At 36.0% G+C, this 26517-nt stretch overlaps 1 protein-coding gene across 1 annotated transcript in view; it reads right to left on the reverse strand.

Annotated features, from left to right (window-relative positions):
• TBCD (tubulin folding cofactor D) overlaps nucleotides 1-26517 on the reverse strand; it is a 134784-nt gene that overhangs the window by 27445 nt on the left and 80822 nt on the right. The window contains exons 21-30 of the mRNA XM_009326126.1: nucleotides 25084-25144; nucleotides 23540-23562; nucleotides 16570-16601; nucleotides 14337-14399; nucleotides 13825-13901; nucleotides 11432-11513; nucleotides 7705-7823; nucleotides 7201-7292; nucleotides 6179-6319; nucleotides 754-837 (exon numbers count right to left, since the gene is read on the reverse strand). Of these exons, the coding sequence (XP_009324401.1) occupies nucleotides 754-837; nucleotides 6179-6319; nucleotides 7201-7292; nucleotides 7705-7823; nucleotides 11432-11513; nucleotides 13825-13901; nucleotides 14337-14399; nucleotides 16570-16601; nucleotides 23540-23562; nucleotides 25084-25144 (774 nt within the window). The remainder of the gene's footprint in view (nucleotides 1-753; nucleotides 838-6178; nucleotides 6320-7200; nucleotides 7293-7704; nucleotides 7824-11431; nucleotides 11514-13824; nucleotides 13902-14336; nucleotides 14400-16569; nucleotides 16602-23539; nucleotides 23563-25083; nucleotides 25145-26517) is intronic.

A 26517-nucleotide genomic window follows, 5' to 3' on the forward strand; every position in this document is an offset into this window, starting at 1 on the left:
ATGTCTGCAACAGACCAATAGGAGGAAAGCCCCAGACAACGGGCACTGGTTGAGGAGCATATTCCTACAGAATCCAGTATTTTCCTTCAAAGTGCCCTTCAAAGTTTGGGGTTTTTAAAATTAAAAAAGAAATCATGTGTATATTCAGCTAACTATTGGGCATGCTCTGTCCATAAAACAACACCATTATTAGGAAAGTTTTGCTGCAGCTCAAGCTATGCTGAAAAACTACTTAAGTGGGTTTTTCTGGTGGGTTGGTTTTTTTTTTTTTACTATTAGGAATATTGTATCATGAAATTAAAAATCAGAAGCTCAGTGTAAATTATGTTTTTCTCTATTTCCTTACTAATAATTCTGCAAAGAAGACAGAAATGAATACAAACTCATCTCCACATTTTATCACATTCCAAATTAATGATGCGATGCTCTGGATAAGTGGGCAAGTTTGCTTTCTATTTAAGTGAACAATACTGGCAGGCTCCACAGAGGCGGCAAGTACAGACCAAATCTCACAGATGCACTGTATTTCAAAGGTGGGACTGCCACCCAGTTTCTCTTAGTAACGTTAAGTTTCTCTGAAAAACAGATACAATATTCTCAGCTTCTGTATGGGTGTAATCTTGACGCACTTCTATCAAAAGTTCTGTCACACTCAATACAGGAGTAAATATACAGTATGTAAGCAACGCTTTCTTGTATGGACTGGAATGTAGTTATAAGAGATAAGACACAAAAATAGTACAAGTAGCATACATGTTGGCATTAATTAACTCCACTTCATTCTGAACCAGCAGAAGCGTCACTTCCATTAAACTTGTCATAGCAGCTTCACGTACCCTGTTGAAACAGACACACATTAGAGTAGTTACATCACTATTTATTTAAATAAATACATCAGCAGTTAAGTTAAACAGACACTGGCAAAAAAATCAAAACAATGAAAGCGTTGACCCCTGAGAGCAGCTATCATATTTTTGGGAGGAAGAAGACTGTGTACAGCTGTAGCCCCAAGCCCCATCCTGTGAAGTGAAGCCTACCTTTGCACTGAGGGTACAAGTCATCCTAGTTTCCAGGCAAGCCCCCTGCCTCACCATCTTATTTTTTATTCCAGCCAGATGTCGTCAGGTTTATTCTTTATTTTAAGAAGGTTAAAATTGTTAACTATTAGTAGTATTTAGTGTGCAAGTAGATGTATTTAAATCTAAGTACTTTGTCTGCTTCAAACCATCTTCTAAAAAGGCCAACCCACATTTTGACAAGATATTTAAGCACTGTTAAAAGTGCCATACTCATGTAAATTTTCAGGCTTAATACTTCCAATATTAAAAAAAAGTGATTCACAATGGCTTAAGTGGCTAAATAATAATTAGTTTTATGAAAAAAGATTAGCTAAAGTAACACTTGTTTGTGCTTGAAGTGCATATTATCTATAGATGAAGATTTTCTGCCTTCAAAATGTCTAAATATAGTATCAATATAAAAGAAAGATGAAGAGTGTAATTTCAATCAAAACCCAAAATCAATACACTTGTTTTAAACCACATGCCTTGTCAATATATGAGTTGTTAAACGTGTTTCTTTCTTAAGATATAGGCAGCACCATGGCAGATCCTCAATTGGTTACATAATCCTGCAGAAGACCAGGACCAACACATTCATCACATTGGTCACTCATGGTAATGTCATCCTTTCTCAGTAATAAATAAATATATATAGATCTCTCTCGAAATATTTAAAAAGGTACTTGCTGACTGTGAAAAAACATACCCCTGTTTGTGATTTCCAAAACAAGATGAAAATAGTTACCTATGCAATCTAAAACTGGGTGGGACATTTGTTATAATAGAGAAAAAGCTAAATTACATCATTTTTTCCTAAGTAATTTAATACAAGTTTGGCAATCTTTCATCAAAGGATGTTTTCCTACTTTTTTCATATAGTATCTGACTACTAGATATTCATGTCTAACACCTGTAGACAGATTGGACAAGTCCCAGCAAACAATCTGTCAAAAGAAACGTAAAGTTTGCATATGGAAAGTAAAGTTGGTTAAACTTTCCCACGATTCCATTAAAGAAAGACAAAAATTACACACCAAAGAAAAGGTCTCTCCAGAGAAGTGGCAATTCTGCCCATATCTTTCCATCTTAGTCAGTGGTTTAAAAGAAACAGAATGAGAAACATTCGTATTCGGGAGGCCACAAAAATATTTAGCAGCCAACAGTTTGCTGTGAGAAAGGATTCCCCTTCCCCCTTCAATTTACATGTTTCTTGACTTGATTTTGGCTGGCATTGCCAAAGAAGCTTTAAAAGAATCTGGTGCTCAAAGCACATTTGAATTTTAATGGGTGTTGGGAATTTAATTTCCTCAGGATTTCTTTGAAAATTTCCACTTCGTAGAGCTTTGTTTTTAAATGGAGACATAGACAGAAGGATAAACAATAGGTACGGGGAACTTAAGTGAGAGCTGTCAGATATGGAAGTTAACTTGAATACCTAATTATACTTAGCCAGGTTCTTATCTACTTCAGTATCTTGCCTAATTTTGAAAGCAAAAAGCTTAGTATCTCTTCCCTTTCTCTGACTCCCCACCCTATATGGTTGCTCTTACATTTTCTTTCAGCTACACCTGTGTCACTCTTGTGTTACTACATTCTCCGAGCGAGAGACCCATTCACCTCCCCCTTGCTACTTTGATGCCTGAGGAAGGAGGAGAGGGAAAGCCAAGCTCCTCCTTCCCTTGCACAAGCTGGAATGACCTGATCACGATCCTTACTAGTTTGCATCCTTGTTTCTTCTTCTAAGTTTGAGATGTCAAACACACCTACTTTTCTCTGATTTCTTGTCCTGTGTTATTATTTCCCTGTCGCATGACAATTTTAACAAGCAGTACTGACGGCTGAGGAGCTGGGTATCATTATACAGAACAAGAAAAACACAAACACACAAATATTAACTCAGGCTGATAAGAGTAGTCAGGATTATTTGCCCTGTGTACTTTTCCAACACATTTGTAAATATTGTAGGGAAGCACCCTAAAGGAACAAGGCTAGTCAATTAAAAAAGTGCCCAATACTAATATGGCACAAAATGTCTTTCTTTGACTTTGCCCTGTAGAACTTACACTTCACTTTCTGTTCAGAGTAGTTACAAGTAACTATTGCCACTCATGCTGGAATTGATGAGATCTCTGTGCCTGATAATGACTACGTAGAGCACAAGCATTAAAGTTTGACAGCAGTATAAACTACCCAATGATTGCTGGCAATGAAAAACTCTAGCATGATACATATTGCACAAAAAAAGCACAATTACAACTTTTCTTCCTACATAAGACAATAGTTGGTTATAGGGTGTGTTATAGTAGCTCCCATTCTTCATGGTAATTACAAATGTACTTTACAGCACCTGCCCCTGGGTTCAAGCTGTCTAATAAGCAATCCTAAAGAGGAGAAGGCCACTGTAATTAACTGTTTTCTTTTTTTAAAGCAAACCTGGGGCTACCAAACAGAATAACGACACTAAAGTCAAGAGTGAGTATGACAGAATTCTAAAACGGACATAACCAGAAATTTGAGCCTAAACAAAAAGTTCCCAAACTAACACAATGCATACTTGGCATCATGTATTATACCGGATTTGAACAGGGATCAGCATGCTACGCATGGCTGCTGAAGCTGAACACAGCCAATGCTCCAGAACTGGACTGTTTTACTTGCAGCAGGGAGGAGGGAGCAAGCAAGTGACTGAGACTGTTTTGGCCACAGAAAGAAGTATGACAAGCAAGGAGGAGTGCACACCCTCCCCCTGCACGGTACAGCTAACTTCTCTCCCACTGCCGCCTTCCCAAGTCAGCAATTACCATCACAGGTCACAACCATCACCTGTGAGCTCTGCCAGCTTTGCTATAGCCACAACATAGCAGGTTGGAGCCTTTCATTTCAGTAGCCCTCTATCCCTCCTCACCTGTTGAGTCTCAGCTGCCAGTTACAATACAGTAGAAGCCACTCAATTAAATTAAAAGGAAATTATGTTTCATGTTCATACACTACTGTTGAAAACCTCTCTTCACAGAAGAGGATAGTGACTGAAAAAATGTCTAAATCAGTTACTTCATACAAACACTCTGCAAGGATATAATTGAAACTAAACACCAGAGCCCTTCATGTGACTCAGCACTGTTAAACAAGAGCTTCTTCAATAAACTGGGAAAATAAGTTTTTATTTTCCAACCAACAAAATTATTTCATACCGATACTTTTCAGGCACTCCCTCCTTCCTGCCTGGAATAAAAGCGCAGCCACATACTAGATCTGAACAATCAACAGGTGGTTAATTTACAATCCTGAACACGCATCTCTGTACCCTGAGATGCTTCGTACAGTTGCCAGACAGGTAGGTATTTTTGCACTAAGTTTAATCTGGTTAATTTAGGCAGCAGTCAAAATGTGGCAGGTTGCACTTGAGTGTGCAAGGAGCCCAAGTTCACTGTTAGGTAGCTTTACATAGCAGTCCATTCCACTGCATCTTCATAGCTACTCTCGTCCACACAAACTACACTGATGCTATTTGAATTACACTTTCCTGTGTTGCAGCCATCTGACCTGAGTTTTGTAGATGTGTTAGAAACCACTACTCACAGGCAAAGCTTGCCTTTGGAAGATTCAGTGTTTACTCAGAAAAACGGAACATCAGAGAAACAGACTGACATACATCAAATACATATTACCACACCATTACCATACCATACAAACAGTATTACCCATACTGTTAAGCAGGGCTGATACTGTATGTATAGAACCGTACCTAAAAGCAACATATATCTGCATATTTTCAAATTAAAATTATGGATTAAGACAATAAAACTAAGAAGTCTTTGTCAAAACCAGCATTTTACTCAAAATCAACTTCCAACAACTAACAGACAACTAAAATTAATTTGTCACATTCATTTACTTAGTTTGTGGCTTCTCTATACAAGGATTAAGTGTTACTGCTCTGAGCCTTCCACATAGCGGCAAAATTGTCATATATTTTAAATTTGCAGATACTGGATTTATTCCTGAATTCTGATAACTTAACAAGTACTATTTCATGCTGGGCATATTTGTGCTCATAAATACACACAGAAAAGTACCCTGACAAGAGAGCCTGTATGTTTCCTTAGTACTCATTTGATCTCTAAGATCCATGTTTCACATGGTTTTCTCACCCTGTAACTACCTTGTGGAATTCTATGGGATGAAGCGAGTAACACGAAATCTTCATTGCTGCTCTGTCTACCACATTCAAAGATTGCAGGAACTTCCAATCAGTAAGTGATGTTACAACCCCAATTACAGCTTCTTTAGAAATTAAACACAAACCCCAAGGCGGACATAAGCCTTTATAGTGCTTTGGTTCATCAATTTAGAAACTGCCTTTTCAGGTCAGTGTTACTGAAGGAATACAGAACATTCAGATGAATGCAATCTTATATACTGAATCTTCTTTAAGGGAACTGTGAAGACTGAAGAACATCACAAAGATACGACTGCTACAGACTTAATCTTGAACCTATTCTATAGACTTCACAATAATAGATATATTCCTACAGACCTATGATTTAATTATTCTTGCAATTTAATAGCTGAAATCATTGAAAACCTAAACTTACAAAAAAGTCGGTAATACCACTGTACAATTTATAAAGTTTTTATCCATCGTAGTTAAGTCACTGGCCTTGAAAATTTGTCACTAACACGTTATGCAACTGCTCCCTCTCCTGGCCAAAAACCCCCAAAACACGAACGTACAATAGGAGAGTGTACTAAGTAGAAGTAAATGTATTATTTCAAAGAAACAGAAGTAATGGCTTAAATCTCCGTACTTGTTACAAATAAACACATTCCTGATATTCGCTAAAGTAAAAGAATGTCATCCACAAAACCAGAATAAGGCTGAACTTCAGTTTAAAACACAACATTCCCCAACTTCCTAACTTCCGAGGCAAGGGACAAACAAATTCTTGTCAGCCTTTCACTTTCTACTCCTCTTCCTCCAGTGTGTTTCTACCTATACTCAAATCTCCAAAAGCTTGGAGCTATCTATTTCTAACAGGTTTTCAAAAGACATCAGTTTTTAATTAGACATCAAACACAACAGCTAAGTTTAAGTCTCCGTTTGTAAGGCATCTTACCATCCTCCAACATCTCCTCGGCTGTCTGTGGTGTAGTCAGTCACACCACTAAGTAGCATAGCATAAATCTGAGTAACGTTATCTTTGCAGACATATTCTTCCTGGGATCCTTCTCCCTTTACACCTACTGTCTGGCAAACCCTTTAAAAAGAGAAAATGGGGGGGGGGGGCAACAGATACCACACTAGCAAGGAGAAACATTAAGATCATAGCTTTGTTCTGTTGCTTAATAAAATTGTAAACACCTATAACATCTGCTACAAACAGTATGAAGAGTATTTCTGAGCCTACTGTATTGTATTTGACCTGAGGATTTCTGATCAGTGTTCAGGTTTAAAGGAACACTGGGTAAGGCAAAAAACTCAACAGATAAGCAGACTGTTTTTACATCTGTAATACTACAAAAAGGAACATGCTTAAAGTACCTGTCAGTTTCTGAACTCTCCTTAAAATCAAGTAAGCAAGAGTAAAGGATTAATATAATGGGCATTGAATTTGATATCAACAAACTCCTTTACATTGAAGGCATGGTTAACATGAGAAAGAGATTTTTTTTTTTTTTTTTTTGCATTGTAACAGCTTAAGAGTATATATACTATGATACTGTTAACACTAACTACACTGTGGCATGTCAACACAGAAAATACTCCTTTAGAGAAAAATTATGATTTCTTTAAACCAATTCAATCTTCTTATCAAGTGGAAAAAACATATATTCTTCCTGCTCACTAAAATGCAGCCCATGAGAAAGGCGAACTTTAAAATATACTCTAGCTATTCAGTTAATTGATCTAAAAAAAAACCACACCACCATCAGAGTTGTACTCCATCCTCAGATGTGTGATAATCCTCTGAATCAAAGATACACTGAATAATGGAAATGCACACAGTCCCACACTGAAAATGCGTATGTCATAGTATAACTGATTTCAAGAACCACACTATACAGAAAGCAGAATGAACAGGAGAAAACAACTGAAGAACTAATTAAAATTAGACAACAATAAAGATGATTAACATACTTTGCAATAGCTATTAGGGCATCTCTTCTGGATTCTGCAAAGCTCACATCTGCAGGGGAAATTAAGGTAACTTTTCTCAAACCTTCCAAAACCTGAAAAAATATAAAAATTGAGATATTTAAATCCAATGCATTATTTACGATAAATGTTAAATTTAGATACTGTATTAAGATGAGCTCAATCACGTATGAGAGAACCAAGCAGTCAAGAGTCATGACCTCTCAGCATGCCTCACTTTTTCCTTTGGACAAATGTTCCATAGCAAAGGGATATTCCATCTCTGGCTTTTCCATTAACGCTACTAAAGCAGGACTAAACTTTAATTATCAGAATCTATGGCAAGCTGAGTTCATGATGATTTTCTGGAGTTACTGTACATTACAATCCAAACCCCTTTCACAAAGACCTTTAATTACTATCATTATTATTTATTTGATTACGATCATAGGTTTCATTCAAAATAGTGTGTGCTCTCTTCTCATTACAATGATCATATTTTCTCACCTGTTGGAGCCTGCCCTTCAGCAGAAATCTTGGAAGGGCCCCAAGAGCTCGTGAAAAGCCACAACGAATCATTTCCTCTGTGTTTTGTAGTTCTGAAACGTACTGTGTCACCAGCTCATCTAGAAAAAATACAATTGCAGAGTGAAAAGCAACTACCACATCATTATCATTACACATTTGGCTAATGAAAAACTAAAACAGGAAAAGATCCTCCAAACAGAGCAGCTAGAAAATTTTATAATTCATTAAACTTAAATACAGAATACCTTTAATTTCCTAGAGTAAAAATACTAAAAATTTTAAGATGTTCACTGTTAAATGAATGAATTCTTATTTTCTACATATGAAGTCAGATTTTTAAACAGACTAATCCTAGTCATTCAGAGAGAGAAAAGACAAAGGTCTGGATTTTAAAAAGTTGTCATTTTTAAAAATCCAAAGAATAAGTCTAAGCATGAATTTGAATGTAAACAAAGGGGAACAAGTTGTCTTGTATTTACAGGTCATCGTTTTCCATAATTAGACAAGTACGCTGTGTTAGGAAAGACATCTCTGGATTCGTTAAGGTCAGTTATTCAACAGTTTTCCCCCAAAAAAGTCTTAACTGGACTCAGGATTTAAACACACACATGGATCATACCTAAGCAATAAGATCACATCATGTCACTTTTTATATAGAGACAAAAATAAACTTGGGCTTTTTCCAGGAGGAAGCTCAAAAAGAAGCAACCGCTTTGAAGTAGGGATACTGTGCTCAGATTCTGTGCATTGTTACATGACAAAACATGGACGATGGCTCTACAAACAGTAGCACACAGAAAAGGAACAAGAATAAACTGAATGGGGCAGGAAAAAAGGAGGCTCAGCAATGAAGTGACGTGATATGAAGAAGAAAATGAGGATGAATGAAAAAAAGAAAAAAGTCAGGAAAGGAATCTGTCTACGTATTTCTACTGTAGTCTTTATCACAGACTTAACAGACAATACTTCCTTTACCAGATTTTTCAGCTACTATATTAAACTCTTCTGTAAAATGCGGAGAAAAACAAAGTACTCCACAAAAGCTTCTAAGAACAACAAAGATAGTTGCAATAAACACAACTCTCGTTCAAAAAGGGGAAAGGTGGTCTTATTAATCACTTTACTGAATATGCACTTTTTAATCCTCAAAGAAAAAGAATCAGAGCTCCTACGAAGATTACATAATTGTGCCATTGCTTACTGTAATCTAAGATTTAAATGATTGAGCAATATTTGCTAGAGGAAGAAAGAATAGTTACCATAAGAAACTACACATTAATCATAACTCATGACTGTCTTTTTTTTTTTTTTTTTTTTTTAATCCCTATGCAATCGGCAGGCCTCAACTAGTTCCTCACATCAGGGAACTAGTTCTCTGTCCAGAGGTTAGCAATACCTTCATATAAGGACATCTATTATTTAAAAATTTCCAAACCACTGGAGTGTAAGATAGAGTCTTGAGGCCATAGTAAGATGCAACGTTTGCTTAGACAGCAAGATGATCTTAGACAGTAAGACAATGACAGTCTTCCCTTTGATTGATGTAAATTTAAGATTGACATTTTAGCCAAATGACATAAAATTAAGACATGACAACTAGCAAACGAGCAGCTCTTTACTTATAAATACTTAGTAATTATGCTAGTGAGGGTAATGCAAATGTCATCAAAACCAAACCAGAACACATTAAGACAGAAAAAATAAAACAAAGAAAAGGTGAAAACAAATAGAGGTGAAAGAAGTGATTCAATAAAATTGCAGTCTTACAGGGACAGATTCAGAATGCTGAATCACTAAAGTATCTTTGATTTGTGTTTTCATTTTAATCTGTCAAGCCATAGTGAAACACTGGTTAAATTTTACCAAAAACTTTTTTTTTTTTCTAATCCCCTTAATCACATTTAGACCTGCTTTAACCAACTTATCTAAGGCGCCTGTATCGTCATTGGACGTCTTCTGCACTGTAGCTTCCACACTTACAGGCATACATCAGACATTATGGGGAGGATTTTTAGTGGTGGATTTCAATCTCACAACATACAGATTTTAATGGTCATGAAATATATAGTTTTTACTGACACGGAGATGAAAATACACTTTTTTTTTTTTCTTTTAGAAGATGCTTGCATGTATAATGGCACTTTTGTTACCATGTGTGGAACAGGCTTTAGAGCAGTACAAGGCCAAATAAAAGCATCATCAAGACAGAGCTGACTAGAGATTTTTTCCGAACAGAAAAATTTCCAACTCACAATTCTGTTCTCTAAATCATTCCAGAAAGTCTCATGAAAAATTTTGCCTGTATCTACAAATCTGACTCTAATTATGTCCCTAGACCATCATGGCTACATCGCCATGATTTTTTCAAGCACAAGCCAGATGAAAAGTTAACCTAGAATCCAGGAAAAAATAATCAAGCTTCCTAGGCATCTAAAAGAGTACAGCATCAGGACAGCTGCACCCATCTATTGCATGTTCTTCCAGTAGATCCTCCCTCCCTCTTGATCTTGACACCTGGCTGAGTTTTCTGGTCCACTTTTACAGAAGCTTGAAACTTCATCCTTACATAAAATGTGACCTATTAACCTTTCAACTCATTTTTAGCTTGCTTTCTTTGATTCAGCATTGTCTCCTCCTGCCCAAAGTGTTCTGTTTTTACAAAACATTACCCTTTCCTGAGGTGTTTTTTTTTTTGATCTGCCTCAGTACCATATCACATCTTCCCATGCTGCCTACAAAAAATCAGGCATGCAGTCCCAACCTGCATGAAGGAAAGGGCTATTTTTGGTAAATTTTTTTGACAAAAATACAGAGATTGAGCAACATAGAAAAGATTTGAAAATCAAGATAGGCTGCTTTTATATAACACCCATAACTTCTTTGGAGCATGGACTGCATGTTACTATATATGTGAGAGGTATCAGGTTCATTCTGGGAACTACCGTAATAGAAATAAGGTATTCTGTTACCTGATTTAGGAACGACTTACTAATGGCAAAAAATAGGAAAATCATTCATTATTTTGTTAAGTATATGTAATTTCACTGTCATATTTAGAAAAACAAGAATATAAATGTTGTTATTCTTAAAATATCTATCTATACAATCAAGCAATCTGTCTCTGATGGACACGATACAATTTGATACTTGAAAGAAAGAAAGGTCCAAGAAAACCAGTATAAAAAAAGATGTTGATTCAAATGCCCCTAACAAAAGTTTAAGCCTACTCCTGTACTACTGATCCAAATCCAAACAGATGAGGTTTCATACGCACATTTACAAGAACTCTGGGTGTCCTTGCTATCCTTCTCTTCTTATCCCTAACGAATTCTTCTTCTTTAAGTCAGCCACTCTCTCTGGCATACAGTTTATCAAAATATGGTGTGAAAATGTCTCACTTCATTAAAATTTAGGATTTGCCACACACACATATTCTTTGCTGCTTTGTTTTACAGTATGGAATAGAAAAGCAATCTGTTTTTCCTAATATTCATTATTATGGTACCTTGTATTCACCTCCAGTCTAAAACAAGCAAAACCCCTGAGACATTTCCTAGACTTTCAGTTGGTTTTATCATTCTTTCCTGAAGCATTTTAAGGTCCTTCAAAATTAGTGATGCTCCTCCCCATTCTACCCAATACCTCCAAAGTGCAAGTTAGGTCCAGCCCAATATTTTCTGCCTCTACTGTAAACATGAGTCATTACCCTGTAGAGCTGGATCAGCTTCTCCCTTTTCATTGATGTAATATTCATTACACAGCGCAGCCAGTGCAGAGACTGCAGACTCCTGTAACAAAGGCAAAACTGTAAACTTGATATATTTACTAAGGTCATACTTTATGATAACTGTGCTTAGAAGTAAAAGGTTAAGGAAAAAGAGAGTGGATTTTTTTAAAAAATCATTCCCTTCAGCTACTGACATTTACTTTCTTTTTACTTCTTCCCAATACTGGTTTAAGAACAGTTGAACAGGAAACCTATGCAAGAAAAAAACAGATTCTACTATTATTCCTTCAAAAGTACCAGTAAGCTAAATTAATATTTAAGACATTAGTATTAATGTATCAACTGTATTTTCAGTTCAGTTGAAGGACTTCCAGGATGACACAGTACTACAAAATACAGAAGCCATTATTTCATCTTCTATATATTGATGCCAGATTGATAAGAAACAAACCATATTTCCCCAGAAAGCTATAGAAAGGAAACAGAAAAAAAACATGGACAGAAGGTTATAAAACCCCCCCCCCAAAATATCCAGTATCGCAATCCTTGCATCTCAATCTTAATTGGTTTAGAAAAGGATCAAAGGTTTTGTATTATGCCTGAACCTCCTAATCTTCAGAGTGGTTTCGGTCACCAATATAGAACACAAAACTAATACAAAAGCATGTAACAAGTTTTCTCATAAAAGTCATGGTTGAATTATACTTTTCAGCTAACAATATAATGCTGACCAAAATTATAATAAATTTGAGAGTGTACAAAAAACTCTGCACTGTTCACTCCATATTAATAGCGACGATCCTTATCAATACTCATGTTCTCCGGGTACAAGAAATCTTAAATGATAACACAGGAATCCTGTACAGCTTATTAATTCTACCCTCAGAGACACCTCAGACTTGTTCTCTATGCAAAATCAAGGACTTGAAAGAAAATCAGTATTCATCTAAATAATATTCTAACTACCACAGACATTACAGCAGCAAAATATACAGAATTATCTAATTGGTGTAGATCATAGAATAGTTTGGGTTGGAAGGGACCTTTAACGGTCATCTAGTCCAACCCCCCATGGGCAGGGACATCTTCGACTACGATCAGGTTGCTCAAATCCTTCACTTTCTAGAGAATGGTTTTCACCTTAAATGTGTGAAGTTACATTGGAAGAGTATACTGTATGTCAGAAAAAAAAATTACTTTTCAGTGTCTTAAGCGTTGCCCTTAAAATTATTTCTCTCTAAAATATATACAGAAATCAAGTGAGAATTGATATTTACTAAACATACTTTGCTTAACATTAATTAATGTTAACCAAACAAGTCAAAATTCTCTAAAGTCTATAATTAATTCCTCTAAGCTTGGCTTAGAAATTCCAGTTATAAAAGACATACAAACTCTTGGAATAAATTGCTAATGCCAAAAGAATATTCCAAGAATTCAAATTTCATCTTTTAATTTTCTTCAGTGATTCAGATACGTTCTAGTCTACTCTGTCTTCCAAGGAAGACTTTAAAAGATGAGCTACCAGATACTTGCAATGGCTTTTTATCTTATTTTTAAAAACTAACAACATGAACACAGTTGTTATATTCAAATTGTCTCTGTGATGGCTATAAGCTTTAACAGGGCAGATGAAAATTTTCTTTATAATTTCGTAGAGCCTTTAGGAACGCAAGATCAAACTGTCATGGTATTACTCAGGAAAATTAAGGCAAATAACTGGAGGTGTTAAGATCATGTACATAAAATAGTATGAAACATATCCATCAATGGATTTAATATTAAGAATTAGAGTAGCTTGAGAGGACAGTAAAAGGATTTGCAACAGAGTTTAATGGAAAATTTAAGCACATGGTTCTGAATAACTGGTTGATCACACCAATGTTCTCACTGTTAACACACACACCCTCCGTACATCAGGCCTGAGGACATCATCCAGAGATTCTTTTTAATTCTCACAAAAGTTCTCTGAAACTACCAAAATCAATATATCTTACACATATTACAGGCACACCAAAATAGAAGCAAAATACCGTATCAATGTAACCACATAGCCAACAGCAAGTACCTTCAAGCAACCATCAGTGACTATGCACCGCCAGCCCACTGTCAATGCCAGCACCTGTCAGTTACTTTGTCCAAATGTACATACAAGAACAACCCTTGTGATAGTTGTTCAAGTATTAATCAAAAAGGTCCCTTTGAATTTTGAGAAATTAAATTTTTTTTTTTTTTAAATAACCCTTCTTACCGATCTAAGAAACAAACATTCAAGAACCAATTAGATTCCATGGAAAATAATCCATTAACAGAAAGCAAAACTATTCCTCATTCTGTATTTAATGTGATGACATGAAAAGGAACTATTGTACCTTTATATGCTGTCGTGCAGCGCTTGAAACAAGAGGGAGACTTCTTAGACTGTCATTTATTAACCACTGCCAGCCACCTGAAATAGTAAGGAACATAATTGGTATGAATTTTTCTTACTTTCTGAACTTCAATATTCTCTGTTTATTTTTTACAAAGACGAGCAATTATACATATTGACGTATTTCCTTGGTTTTCCAAAATAAACAAGGCTGTGATTCTCAATTAGTATAGCTGTTCTGGTTTGGTTTACAATGTACAGAGCGCAAACACTGCATCTGGTAATGCTGAAAACTTGATAGGGGAAAAAAAAATATTAGTAAACAGCTAGAAAACAAATTTTCAAACAACATCACCATCTGTTGCAGCATTTGTGTATCTTTTTTGATATTTTTTTATTTGTTAGGCCACCCAACCTTGCTAATCTTGCTTCTTTGAAAAACATCATTTGTTAATAGTTTAGCTTAATGAGTAACTACTAAGATAATGGAGGGTTATTTAAAATATGACATACCGATTATTGGATCTCCTCTAAATGGTATTTTTGATAGCGACAACTTTTCAATTAAAGTGCAGACTGCAAGAAAATAAATTTGGTAACTGGATAAATACAAAAAACCGAGAAATTGTAGCAATTTTGAAGATACAACCGCATCAAGCTACATTAGCATTAATTTTAGATTGAAGAAAATTTGCAATTTGAAGTCCAAAATATGTGACATTAGAAACTGAAAGGAAATTACACTTGCTATTCTTACATACAAAAAAAGCTACTATGAGTAACTGTTCTGTGACATGAGTTAGTCCCATTATTCATGCAAATCCTTTGTTTGGTGGTATGTTTTTCCCCCTCTGCCATTTAAGGTGCATATGTACATATTAGCCACCTTTCTGTTTCTATACCAGTCTGTAAACGGCCATGTAGTGTCGTTGATAGTAAAACAACTTGGACAAGGATAATACTACAGCCCCTAAAAAACTATTCAAATATATATGAAAGGTTTTCCTACTTCTTATTATCATTTTTTGGGACCTTCAAGGAGTGGCATCCGTTCACTGCACAGAGCTAGGAGCTATAAAACTCGATGCAGCTTTATTTCCTTTGATACTCAGAATACGAGAAAATGTAATTTTAATAATTAAGTCCTTATTATTTTAAATCTATAAACTTAAATAAAACTAAATAAATCTATAAACTAAGCTTACAAAACCACTTTCAGAATAGTATTTCTTTTAGTGTTTCAAGGCTGTTTTAGGGAATAGAGATTAACACAGTAAACATTGCAAACTTTTACTATACAATAGATTGACTGCATTGCTCAAACGAAAACTCAGCACTTGGGGAATACACTATCTTTCACCTCCTGGTGATCAGTTCAAATAAAACAGATCAGTATAGATCCATGCTCACTATCTGACTGCTTTAGAGTTGGTGGAGAGGAGGGAGAGGACAGAACAAGCTACTATATAATGCCACCTTTTTGTTTTCCTCTCCTCCCATGACTTAATCTTTGAATCTTACTCCGGGCTCTGTACACAGTTAATCACCTTCTTCATTTATAATCAACTTACTGGGCTCCAAATCTACTCTTGAATTCAGTCCTCACTATGGTAATGTCACACAATCAGGCTCCCTGTGCTCAAACTCCATTCAATATTGTATGTCAGCTTCTTTGTTCTAATATTTATTCACAGACAAGGTTAAGTACAATGTGACTAAACCCAAGTCTCTTAGGGTTCCTCCTTAGTTCTCCACGCTGCTTTTATGCTCTATTGTGGTTGAGACCATCATCTTCATTAGACATGCAGGCAATTTGTGGAGTATTTCAATTCTTCTCTTATTCCACGCACACAGTTGTATCATGCCAAAATACTGTCATTTGTACTTCTCCAATACTATGAAATACTCAGCTGCTTAAAAGCTAAAACATATTAATAAACCCCTACCTATTCTTTCAACCTGCATTATCATGTCACAAGACTGTAAACTCATTCAAAGACTGCAGAAATCCCCTTGCCCCGTTCACCCCTTCTATTTGATCACCCTGCCATCTTGGTACTCAAACGCCTTTACCCACCAAGTTTGGATGGCTTCGCATCTTCAAAGCCAGAACCTGCTATGTAGCACTTCCTTCATTCAACCCATGGGCAGGAAACTCAAGTTGGCATCATTTCCTTATCCACCCAGGCTACCTGGATGAATACTTTTTCCGGCAATGCCCTTCCTTTTTACAGTGGTTCTGTATATAACAATCTTCAAAACCCATGTGAACAACGCATCATCTTTTCTGTGGTACCACCCTTTCCACAAGCTGTTGTTTATACGGTCTTTATTCTTCACCTTTGCGCACATACGTATTATGATAAAATCATTAGTTACATGATGACATCTGTCTTAATGGACAGATCACATCTCTTCTGGAGAGGAATCTGAGTAAATCAATGAAGGAAGCCAGCTCAACCCTGAAGAAATTTCACTGTGTGCAACAACGGAAGGAGAGAATGTGTGACATAAAACCAAGAACTATCTCCAACTCTTACACAAACAGGGTTATTCACAGTTGTGCTGGCAACCAATGTTCTGGTGTACCTGTCTTCTGATTGGCCTCCAAACTTTGTATTTTTTTAATTACTGTGCATACTTTATTTATGCATTCAACACAATATATGCAAAACAAACTGGAAAAAAGTAAACAGAATTCATTACTGCACATCATCTGCTTTCACACCACAGCTGTGATACTTACCAGCTGGTCTCATCAATTCTCCACCTAAACCCCTGCAAAGCAGAAACAGAGCCTTCAGAAAATAACCTACCACAAGCAATCCGAGTGCATTGCCTAGCGAGAAAAAAACCCTCAAAACCATTTCAGAATGAAAGCACATCACAAAATACCTGCAGTTTTGTATTTGACCAACTCTAAAATACTTATTTTTAAATCAACTGTTGTCTTGACTTCCTGAATATTTAACTTTCTTCTTGCAAAAATGTGGTCCCAGTCCTTCTAATTTTTAATGTGAATAATAAAAGACTGTCAAGTTCATTCTGCTTTTCTTTTCACTTGCTTCAGAAGCACTCCAAACCTATGGGACTTGCCACAAGACTTTTCAGTCACACAGTCTCTACGAGCTTCTGACTTCCACAACTGAAAAGCAATTACATGCAATTTTTTAACAAAATCTTAATCTCTGGAACATTAAATAGAAACTTCACTTACCAGTTCCCATTTTCACAAATGTTAACTGGTTTACTTTTGTGGCGAAGTTTCTCACCGTTCTCTCTTCACCCTCTCCTTCCTTGCTAAAGCCCCCTCCCAGGTGATTTTGCATTCATCACCACAAGTGAGGGGGTAAAAACTTCCAACACATCAGAAGAGGGAGAGGAACAAATGGCTCAAGATGCTCCAGACCCTCCTGAAGTAAGTGTGTGTTACGTAAGGATGGTCTCACCAGCTCAGACCTCAGGCTTATCCAGCTCAGTTACCCTGTCTGAACATTAGCCTGGCCACTGACAGCACTAGGAGGAGAAAGTCTGAACTGGACAGAAAGTAGGAAGAGGAAGAAGCGTCCTGGAAGTGGCAGGACCTGTTTCCATTCTTTAGCCTCTCATGACTCTGGGCAGAGAGACGTCTCCTCACCCCACTTAGCAACGTCTGCTGGTTACATGGATATCCCCAAGGTGCCATGAGCACTGCTTGGGGTGTTCTGCTCAGTGTCACCTTCTATGGCTTTATTTTTCCATTTTATGAACCTTTGACCCCTGCCCTTCCTTTGGATATTTCCTCCCTTGGCTCCTTGTTCCTGTCTCCCTTCACTTTTGCTGGAATACTTCCTCCCTGAGGTGTGCCAAACCCTTAATCACCTGTTTGTATGGCCATGCTCCGGCAGAAACTCCCAGCAAGGGGGAGGAACAACAAAGGCTTTTTTGTTTATTTGCTTGGCTTTTTTTTTTTTTAAAACCTTTTCTTCCCTCCTCTCCTCCTCCCTCCCCACAATAAAATTAGTAGCTATGCTCAGAAGGCAAACTTAGCAACCCTAACAACTCTTAGAACTTTGTTCTCCAATTTATCCTTTTATATGAGCTTCAAAAGCCTAAACATTTTAAACAAGTTTTTCCATTCCTCACAAGTAGGTGCCTCCTGTAACATGCACTGGGTTTTTGACTGCTCAATATTTTCATTGGTTTTTCAGGTAAAGCAGAGACGCCAACTCCACAATATTCTCATTTGCCATAGATCAGCACTTCCTTAAATTGGGAAACCTTTGCTTTCGACAATCAATATATTAAGCTCTATGTAATAATCCACAGCTCAGTTTATCATCATAGGAAGCAAGCACAGATTCTACATCCCCATGCTGATAAGGTCTTTGTATTATCTACCCCACCTTCCTGCCATGTTGTCTGCTCTCCAGCTTCTAAAAAATTTAAATTAGAAAACAAAGAAGTGATGCAAGGAGTCGAGACAGCGGCAAAAACAGAAGAATGATGTGGCAAGGCTTGCTTCCTCTTCAACGTTTCTTTCCCCTTCATTTTGTCCTCACCCATTCCTTGCCTTTTGTCTGTTGTCTTACTGCAAATGAGTATAAAATAATGATCTTGTAAATTTGTTTGGTGTGCAACAGAGCCTGCTGATGCAAGGATTCAGATACAGACTTCTGTTCAAACTACAAAGCAAGAACTGAGTCATAAAGGCTGCTCTTCTCCATTTCTTCACACTGCCAATAAGGAAGTCAGGCCATTTAAAGCTACTCTTATGTTAATAATTTGACAGCTATCCCTTCCTTTGGCATTACATCAATTCAATTTAATTTCAGAGTTTAGAGCTTCACTGAGGATTGTTGTCCCTGTGCAAGAATGAAGAATGGTGACAGTGATTTGCACAGTGAGATTTCCATGTAATGCAGAAACTATAATCAAATCTATCTTTGAAGGCACTGCAGTACCATGTGTTCTTCTCTGCAAAACTTTTCAAGTTATTTCTTGCCTAGACATCACAGTATGTCCATCAATACATCTAAATTTTTTCCCCTTTCCACAGCTCATACATATTTCAATTTTAAGAACTGAGAATTCTATCATAATCCTAGATCTTTCCTCAGTCAGTGTTTAGTTTGTCAAACATGATGCGCATCTTTCTATTAACTTTATCTCCCTCTACAGTATTTCACTAAATTAAAAAGATACGGATCTACCTAATTCAGAGATTCTGAATTTTGCTGTACAGTCAGTATTCTCTCTTTTTTCTTCCAAAGACACATCCACAAATTGCATCACGTTATTAGATGTACCTGTTACAAGGTTTAATTATTAATTCAATTTGTAAATTGACTGATGCAGTGCCCAGGTTCCATGAGCTCCTAAGCATTCCTTCCTATGTGCAGTTCCACAGCAATGCTTCTCTCCTAGAAACATCTTAGGATGAGTCACAATTTATTTGTGGAAAATGTAATCAAAATGTATAAACCCTTGTAGAACTGATGAATTAAGATTACTGACCTAAGAATGCTGGTATCTATTTTAAAATTATGTAGGCCTGAATCAGAACCAATGACAGTGCTGTTTTCAGTGCATATAGAAGTTCAAGGTACTTTTGTGGAATTTTTTTTTTAATTATTTAAAACCTGCTTTTTGTGAGAAGTTCAGAATTCACCTTTAAGATTATAAAAATAACAGTCACTCATGCTGTTTAGAATTGAATAGCATCTACGTTTTCATAAACATCTGAATCTGAAGTTAAAACTACTGGAATAGCTGAAGAGGTTCAATTGCAAATACTCAATTTCCAGGAAGCTAAGACACCTGATGAATAAGTATTTTCATCTCCATATGAATAATAACCAGTTATTTTCCATGGGAACTGTTTGTCCCAAATAGAATTGAGGTATCTTAAAAGGTCCAGGTCGTACACTTACTGGGCTTTGGAAGTACAAAATGGCTTTATCATAAGGTACCCAAACGAGGAAAGAGATACCTTTGAGCATAGGCGAAAAAGCCTGTGTATTTAATAAAGCTCTTATGGTCATCCCCTGAAGATGCAGAGAATAAACTATACTAAGCTGACAAACACCTATTTTTAGGTTACTGTAAATTCATATGCTGACCATACACATTTTGTATTGTATTCTAACACCAGAGGACTACAGGTGAAATCCTGACTCTATGGAAGTAAGAGTTTTCCCAGTGACTTCAGTTAGTAGCAAAATAATTTCACCTTATAACTCTTCAGAACATAGTATAGCACGATCTCCTAGAACCTTCATGCTACTGGATGCAAAAAATAATTTAAACTTGGAAGAATTGTTAAGACGAGCTTTGTTGCAAGGCTGGAATTATTTGCTGATTAAGTTAATATGCCTAAAAAACTCTTTTACGTAGATGACTGCCAAGAAATACATTTGCCCTGAAACCATCAAGATTAGTTGGAACCTTAAAGGTCTTTGAAATGAGACAAGTTTCTCTTTTGCCTAGCACCTGTCAACACCTACAGGCTACCTTACTCTTTTGGAAAAGTTAAAACTCTGAAGATGACAGTCCAACTTACACTGGCTACTATTCTAAAAACCTACAATTGCTCGTGTCACATAGCTGACCATGTAACACACACAGACAGACTCTTCATATGTTACAAGAATGAGATCAGAGCAAAACTCGGCATGCAGCACATTGCACTAAGTGAATCATCCAGTGTGGGAGTTGCTAACAAACACTGAGCATCCTGTCATATCCAGCTCTGATGGGAACCCTGAAGGCCCAATAAATAGAACATTTGCTGAAATACAGAAGTGCAGTGCAACTACCTGGAAGAAGCCCAGCATATCTATCTGCAGCACTTCCACATCCATCCCTAAATTATCTTGTTACCCAACTCTATGTAGTAAGACCTACATTATCAGACTCAGAACTGGCTACAAGAAAGGAGGTAAAAAAAAATCTGAACATCTATTCAGCTGAATATTCAGTCAAGAACCTTATATCAGATGATGCATTTTAAAAAAATCTTAACAGAACTACTATTAAAAATACTTTTTTCTTGAGGACTTTCATACTGAAAACTAGTACGAGGTCTTAGATGCACTACAGAAATGTACCTGCTACAAAAAAGATACTAACCATGCTGGTTCAGTGGAAGCATTATATAAATCAGGCTGACCATTAACACTGTGTTTAAACTGACTTCCTATCCCAAGTAAGACAGCTTAAGGCAACAGATGCCACAAGTTTTTGTCTTAGGTTTTTATATATAAAAGTAATATTTAAAGCAGATAAAATACAGGTCAATTTTTATAACTCTACAACCCGTATAGCACAAAACAGGAACAATGGACAAATACTCTGTTTAAGTGGCATGGTTTGCATTGACTTGCTATAACTAGTGCCCATTTAATACAGAAAGTCAGGCTCACTGCGCAATACTCAACTGGAAGTGCACATGCAAATGCTTAAACCAACCAGCTCCTCAAGACAAACTAGTGCATCAAATGTGTCAGAATCAAGACTAATGGAAGGAAGTACATACTGATGTGCCTGGACTTGCATTCTCCTTTTTCAGCGTACTCTGGTAAATCCAGAAAAGGACTTACAGAGAAAGAAGACAGAAAGATACTTGCATTTTTAAAAAAAATGTTAATGCAGTAGAGGACAGGATTTTCTACAATTAGCATAAACAAATTTGATTGCTTCAAGTATACTCAAAATCGAGAGACTGTGCAGCATAACTCAAAACTTGGACTGTGTCCTGTCTGAAGGATAATTCATGGCCGTCATTCAAAATCAGGTTAAAGCCATTACAAGAGCTGCTAAACAAAGTAAGACGGTTAGTTAAATGAAGGTCTCCATTACAGCACTTTGGCTTTAACTTTTTTGACTTGAGGTACTTACGGATTCAATGGAATCCTAAGCATTAGACAATCAAGAAACTCACGACCCATTTTCCAGCTTAAAATTTATAAATTACAACTTAAAGAAAAACAAAACAAAACAAAACCACAACACAGCATTTTTACGCTTTCCTTCCTTCTCCCTTTCTCACAGGCCAACACAATTTCTGAAAACAGCTTGATCAAAGCATTAAAATCCATTCGGTCCACAAAAAGACAGCTATTTTGTTGCCAGAAGTGAAAGCAAAATATCTAATAAACAGTTGAGATATGTGGTCTGATGCTTTTTGTTAATGCAGTTTAAAAACTAGAAACACAAATAAAACACACAGGTTTTCAACCTTCCTACAAGATGTTGTTACACCGAAAATTCCCGGTAGCAATTTCTCAAATGGAAATCTTTGGAATATTATGTGCAATAATTACTCATCATGAAACAAGTTTGGCTTGTTTCACTAAATGCTTGCCCAGCAATACTCAAAATTGCTGGTTTGTTTTTATAACCTAGTTTATTTTTCTTGTCCTATTTTAAAATATTTTATGCATACCGGTATTTTAAAATATGGATTATAGTAGACATCCCTGTCTCAGCCTAACTATTAAACAGCAGTGAATCAATTTTGCTTGGAGTTGAATTAGAAGTCTTATCTAGAATGAAAATATTTCTGTAGGCATCTTATAAATACCATTAAGTGCAAGAAGTGCACATTATGACAAAAACAAATTACACCCAAGCTCCACCCTGACATTAAAGAATTTATGGGAGCCAAGACAGCCACCCACAAAGACACTAATATACAGTATCAGCATTAAAACCATCCGCCAGTACAAGCTAACTTCGGAGTGGAAGTTTCACACCAGCATGTACAACCCTCAAGAAGTAAATTTTAACATTTTTTCAGAAAGTTTCAGGATACAAAAACTTACATAAAAATTCTTTAAATTATAATTAATAATTACACAAAAAACTACTTAAGGTTTACTGTTTTCAGACACATCACGTGCAAAGAAGTGAACTAAACTGCCCAAAAGCTCAAAGAATTTCTCAGTTAAAGAAGAAAAAAAACCTCATTCACATGTATAATCGTTAGGGAATACAAGTCATTAATTACGTTTTGATTTCCTCAAATTTAGGAACAAACTCTGAAGTCATACTAGTTTTAATTCACATTTACTTAACGGTTACTTAGGCAAACTCCCTTTATTTCCTGGAAGCTTCAATAAATAGGAAATGAAAAACAACTCAGTGAAAACTCATTTACATTTTCTTTGGCGCAAGAGTTGAAAAATTGCATTGAACCTTTTGTAATACTCCTGGCCTACTCATTACACAGGATGAAGAAAGTAATTCTAGAATTTAGATAGAAGCTCCTTTGAAAAATAAATAAGTCAAATTTGGACTCATTAACTTATTAGTTTAAGATCATTTCTATCGACCTATTTGAACCATACAAGTACTACAGTACAGGTGAATAATGGGAAATGCTGAAGCCATGGATTAATGAGCATATTCTGTTTCACATTCTTTCTTTTCTTTAACTGTCTCTATCACAATATTGAGACCAGTACTTTCCACTTTCCCATTAATCTAACATGCCTGTGAGTCGCACTCTCTAAACACCACAACCATTATAAAACGACATCAGCCTCTGTAATAGGAAGAGAAAGCCAAAAGAATGCATGTGCCTGCATTCTGATGAACTGTGAGAGACTGGCGGTCTATGGTCGGTGTAACTAACTTGTACAAACCAAAAAGCCCCCTAGGATCCTACTGTTTTCATTGCTGCTAATTGATACCTTCCAATGCAAAAAATATTTTTTTTGCATCCATTTTCTTACCTGTACAGTTGACGACTGCAAAGCTGGGGAAAAAAAAAAAGCAGAGTTTGTTTGATACAAGTGTTTTCATTTTTCCTCCTCGCATGCAGTATCTATATACTGTGAGCTATGCAACACATTGCATTATTTTAAAAATAAAATTCAAAGCACAAATCTTTTTAAAAAAAACTCTCTATACCCATTTGAATTTTACATTCAAAGAAAATCAATTTAACACATTCATAAAGCACTAATTTTCTTATTTCCAAATCCTAGCTGCTCCTGCACGTACCCTGGAAGCTAGTTTGGCTTTTTAAAATACATTTGCTTTCCACAGTTGGCCCTTTTAAAATTATGATATACTGCAGTGCCTGAAAACAACTTCGTTAGCTACAGATTAAACAGGAAAAACAAACAAAAGTTCAAATGTGACTGAAAAATATTATCTCATTGTTAACATTACAGTAGGTCATCTTCAAAAATCAGAGATTATCAAATTTCTATGTAGTAAAAACCCCAAACCCCAGATTTTTAAAAACAAAGAGTTTACACCAACTTTGCAGATTAATTACAAGAACAGATAACAGCAGAAACTGGAAAGTATCATAACAAATTAAGGCCATTGTAACAGTACAGATACTGCTGATCAAGCTTCCAGGCATTTCAACATGAGAAAGTTAAACAAGGACAAAGATGCTTCTTCAACCTGTAGCAGCAGCTTTCACCTATGCACAGAACTAAGCAAGCACCTATGTACTTTAAAGCATGATGGGTAAATGGTGAAGCCTGACAGCTTTAGCACATCAGAACTGGGACTAAAGGTACTACAGATACTGCAGAAAACGAGTAGGAGCCTGAACGCTGAAGTATTGTGTGTTCCATAAAGTGAAGAAATAGGAGCCAAAAGAAAAAAACAACAACACAGGATGACTTAAAATTAGGCAAAACAATCTCTATAGAAGCATTTTAAATTGCTATGAGCAGGACAAGACTTCATTTGTCATAAGCAGAGATAAAGACAATGCATGAGTTGAAATACAGAATATGATTTTCAAGCTCTATAAACACATAAATTATGGATGCAAGGATTTAGCAATGAAATCCCAATAAAGTAAAAAAAAAAAAAAAAAAAAAGAGTAGAAAGGACAGAGAATGGACTCACTAGGAGATCTCTCTTGAGCATGGTCACATTAGGGAAACAGCCATACATCTATCTGCAAGGCCAGCCAGCATGTACAGAAAGGGAGGAAAAAAAGAAGGGGAAAGAAAAACAAAGCAAAACCCCATGCAGTATCTCGGAAGTGTAACTGACAGCATCAGAGAAAGTGGCTTAGCTAAGAAGCTGGCAGAACAGAAAGGGACCAAATACAAAATTATACTGGAGCAAGACACATGGTCAAGGACATCTAGCTATCAGTCTGGCGCATGTCTCCAAATTCGTATTTGTGAGATTGTTTACTTTTGGCAAGGGGAAAAGGAAGGTGGAGAACAGCTGCCTTAATTGTAAATGTTTAAAAATAATACAACATACCAGGTTAAAAGATACATTTATACTTGCTACAAACCTCTTGATGGATTTGCTTAAGTCCCTCCAATGATTTTTCATTGAAATAATATGTTATAGATCTGTAAAGGTATACAAAATTTTTAAGACCGGTTTCCTAATCATGCCATAAATAATTTTTCTTCCATGACTTCATTGTACTTTCAAACAGAAAAACAATAATTTGATTTCCAAATTATGCTTAACAGAAATATGCAATATTTAATTTTAAATAGTTCAACAAACATAATAACGTAAGTTCTTTCCTTATCATGTAGCAAACTCATTCTTAAAAGACTACAAAAAATTAGTGTCACTTACTAATAACATTATAATCAGTAACACACCAATAACCCTTCTCAGCTCAGTTGTTTTTTTGGACTCCAACACTTCTGTGATTTTTCCATCAATTTCAAGTACTACTACGACTAGTAAAAACACTCTGCATCTTTTTCTCTAACTTTTCAACTTACTTGAGAAGGGAACTTTTAAGATTAACACAAATTCTTTTGATAGACACTGCTGGCAAATACAATTCCTATTTGTCAATAATTAAAGCCATAAAAATCAGTGCACGCTTTTTGATATCTACTGTTTGAATTCATCTCAGTATATTTAGCTTGTACAAACAATGACAACATTAAATTTGTTAGATGGCATCACTTTAGATATCTTTGTATGACTGCATCAGAATGTTCTCAGAAGTAAAATAAAAAAGGTTAATCAGAGAGTAATTATCCAACTTTTAGAATGAAAATGACCCAGAAAGTCTGTCCGTTTTTTTTAAAATATATTTCTACAGTGTACATATATCTATGACTCCTGCAGAACTGTATGTATTTTCAGTGAAGTTTGCACTCTGGAGTCTTATTTTCCACTGCCTTGATCTTAAACAGCCGCTCATCCCAATTTAAGTCACGTTATTATAAAATTCTACTGCTAACGCAACTTCCAAATTCTAGTTTTTGCAATAAAGATTTTCAACCATTTTTCACATGTGATTCTTGTGAAAGAAAGAAAAGGTAAATTACTTATTTCTTTAATCACAACATTAAAGCAAAGACATATCCAAATAATTTTGTCAATTATTCTGGCTACATCACCTATATCTAATACGTGTGTGTACACACACATACACCTGTATATACATATATATCTGGGCCAGCACTCAGCTGCAACAATTAAATCAGTCCAACTCAACAAGCTGCTTGAGGAGGTATTTCTCTAACACTGAAGACAAAAGACTGTCCCCTCACCAGGAAGACAGCATACTTAGGGGGAAAGGGGGTTTAATCTATATTTAAATGATAACTTTGAACTCTCCAAGTAAGGCAGCAAATGATCTCACCTTCCTGATGATGAATTTAGACTTAAGTTTATAACGTCACGGAATAAAATGTGAAGGCTTGGCACGACTGATCAAAACAAACAAAAATTCAATGGAAAAGAAGTTCAG

This window comes from Pygoscelis adeliae, unplaced genomic scaffold (assembly GCF_000699105.1).
Source record: "Pygoscelis adeliae isolate BGI_AS28 unplaced genomic scaffold, ASM69910v1 Scaffold61, whole genome shotgun sequence".
In the NCBI taxonomy this organism is placed as follows: domain Eukaryota; kingdom Metazoa; phylum Chordata; class Aves; order Sphenisciformes; family Spheniscidae; genus Pygoscelis; species Pygoscelis adeliae.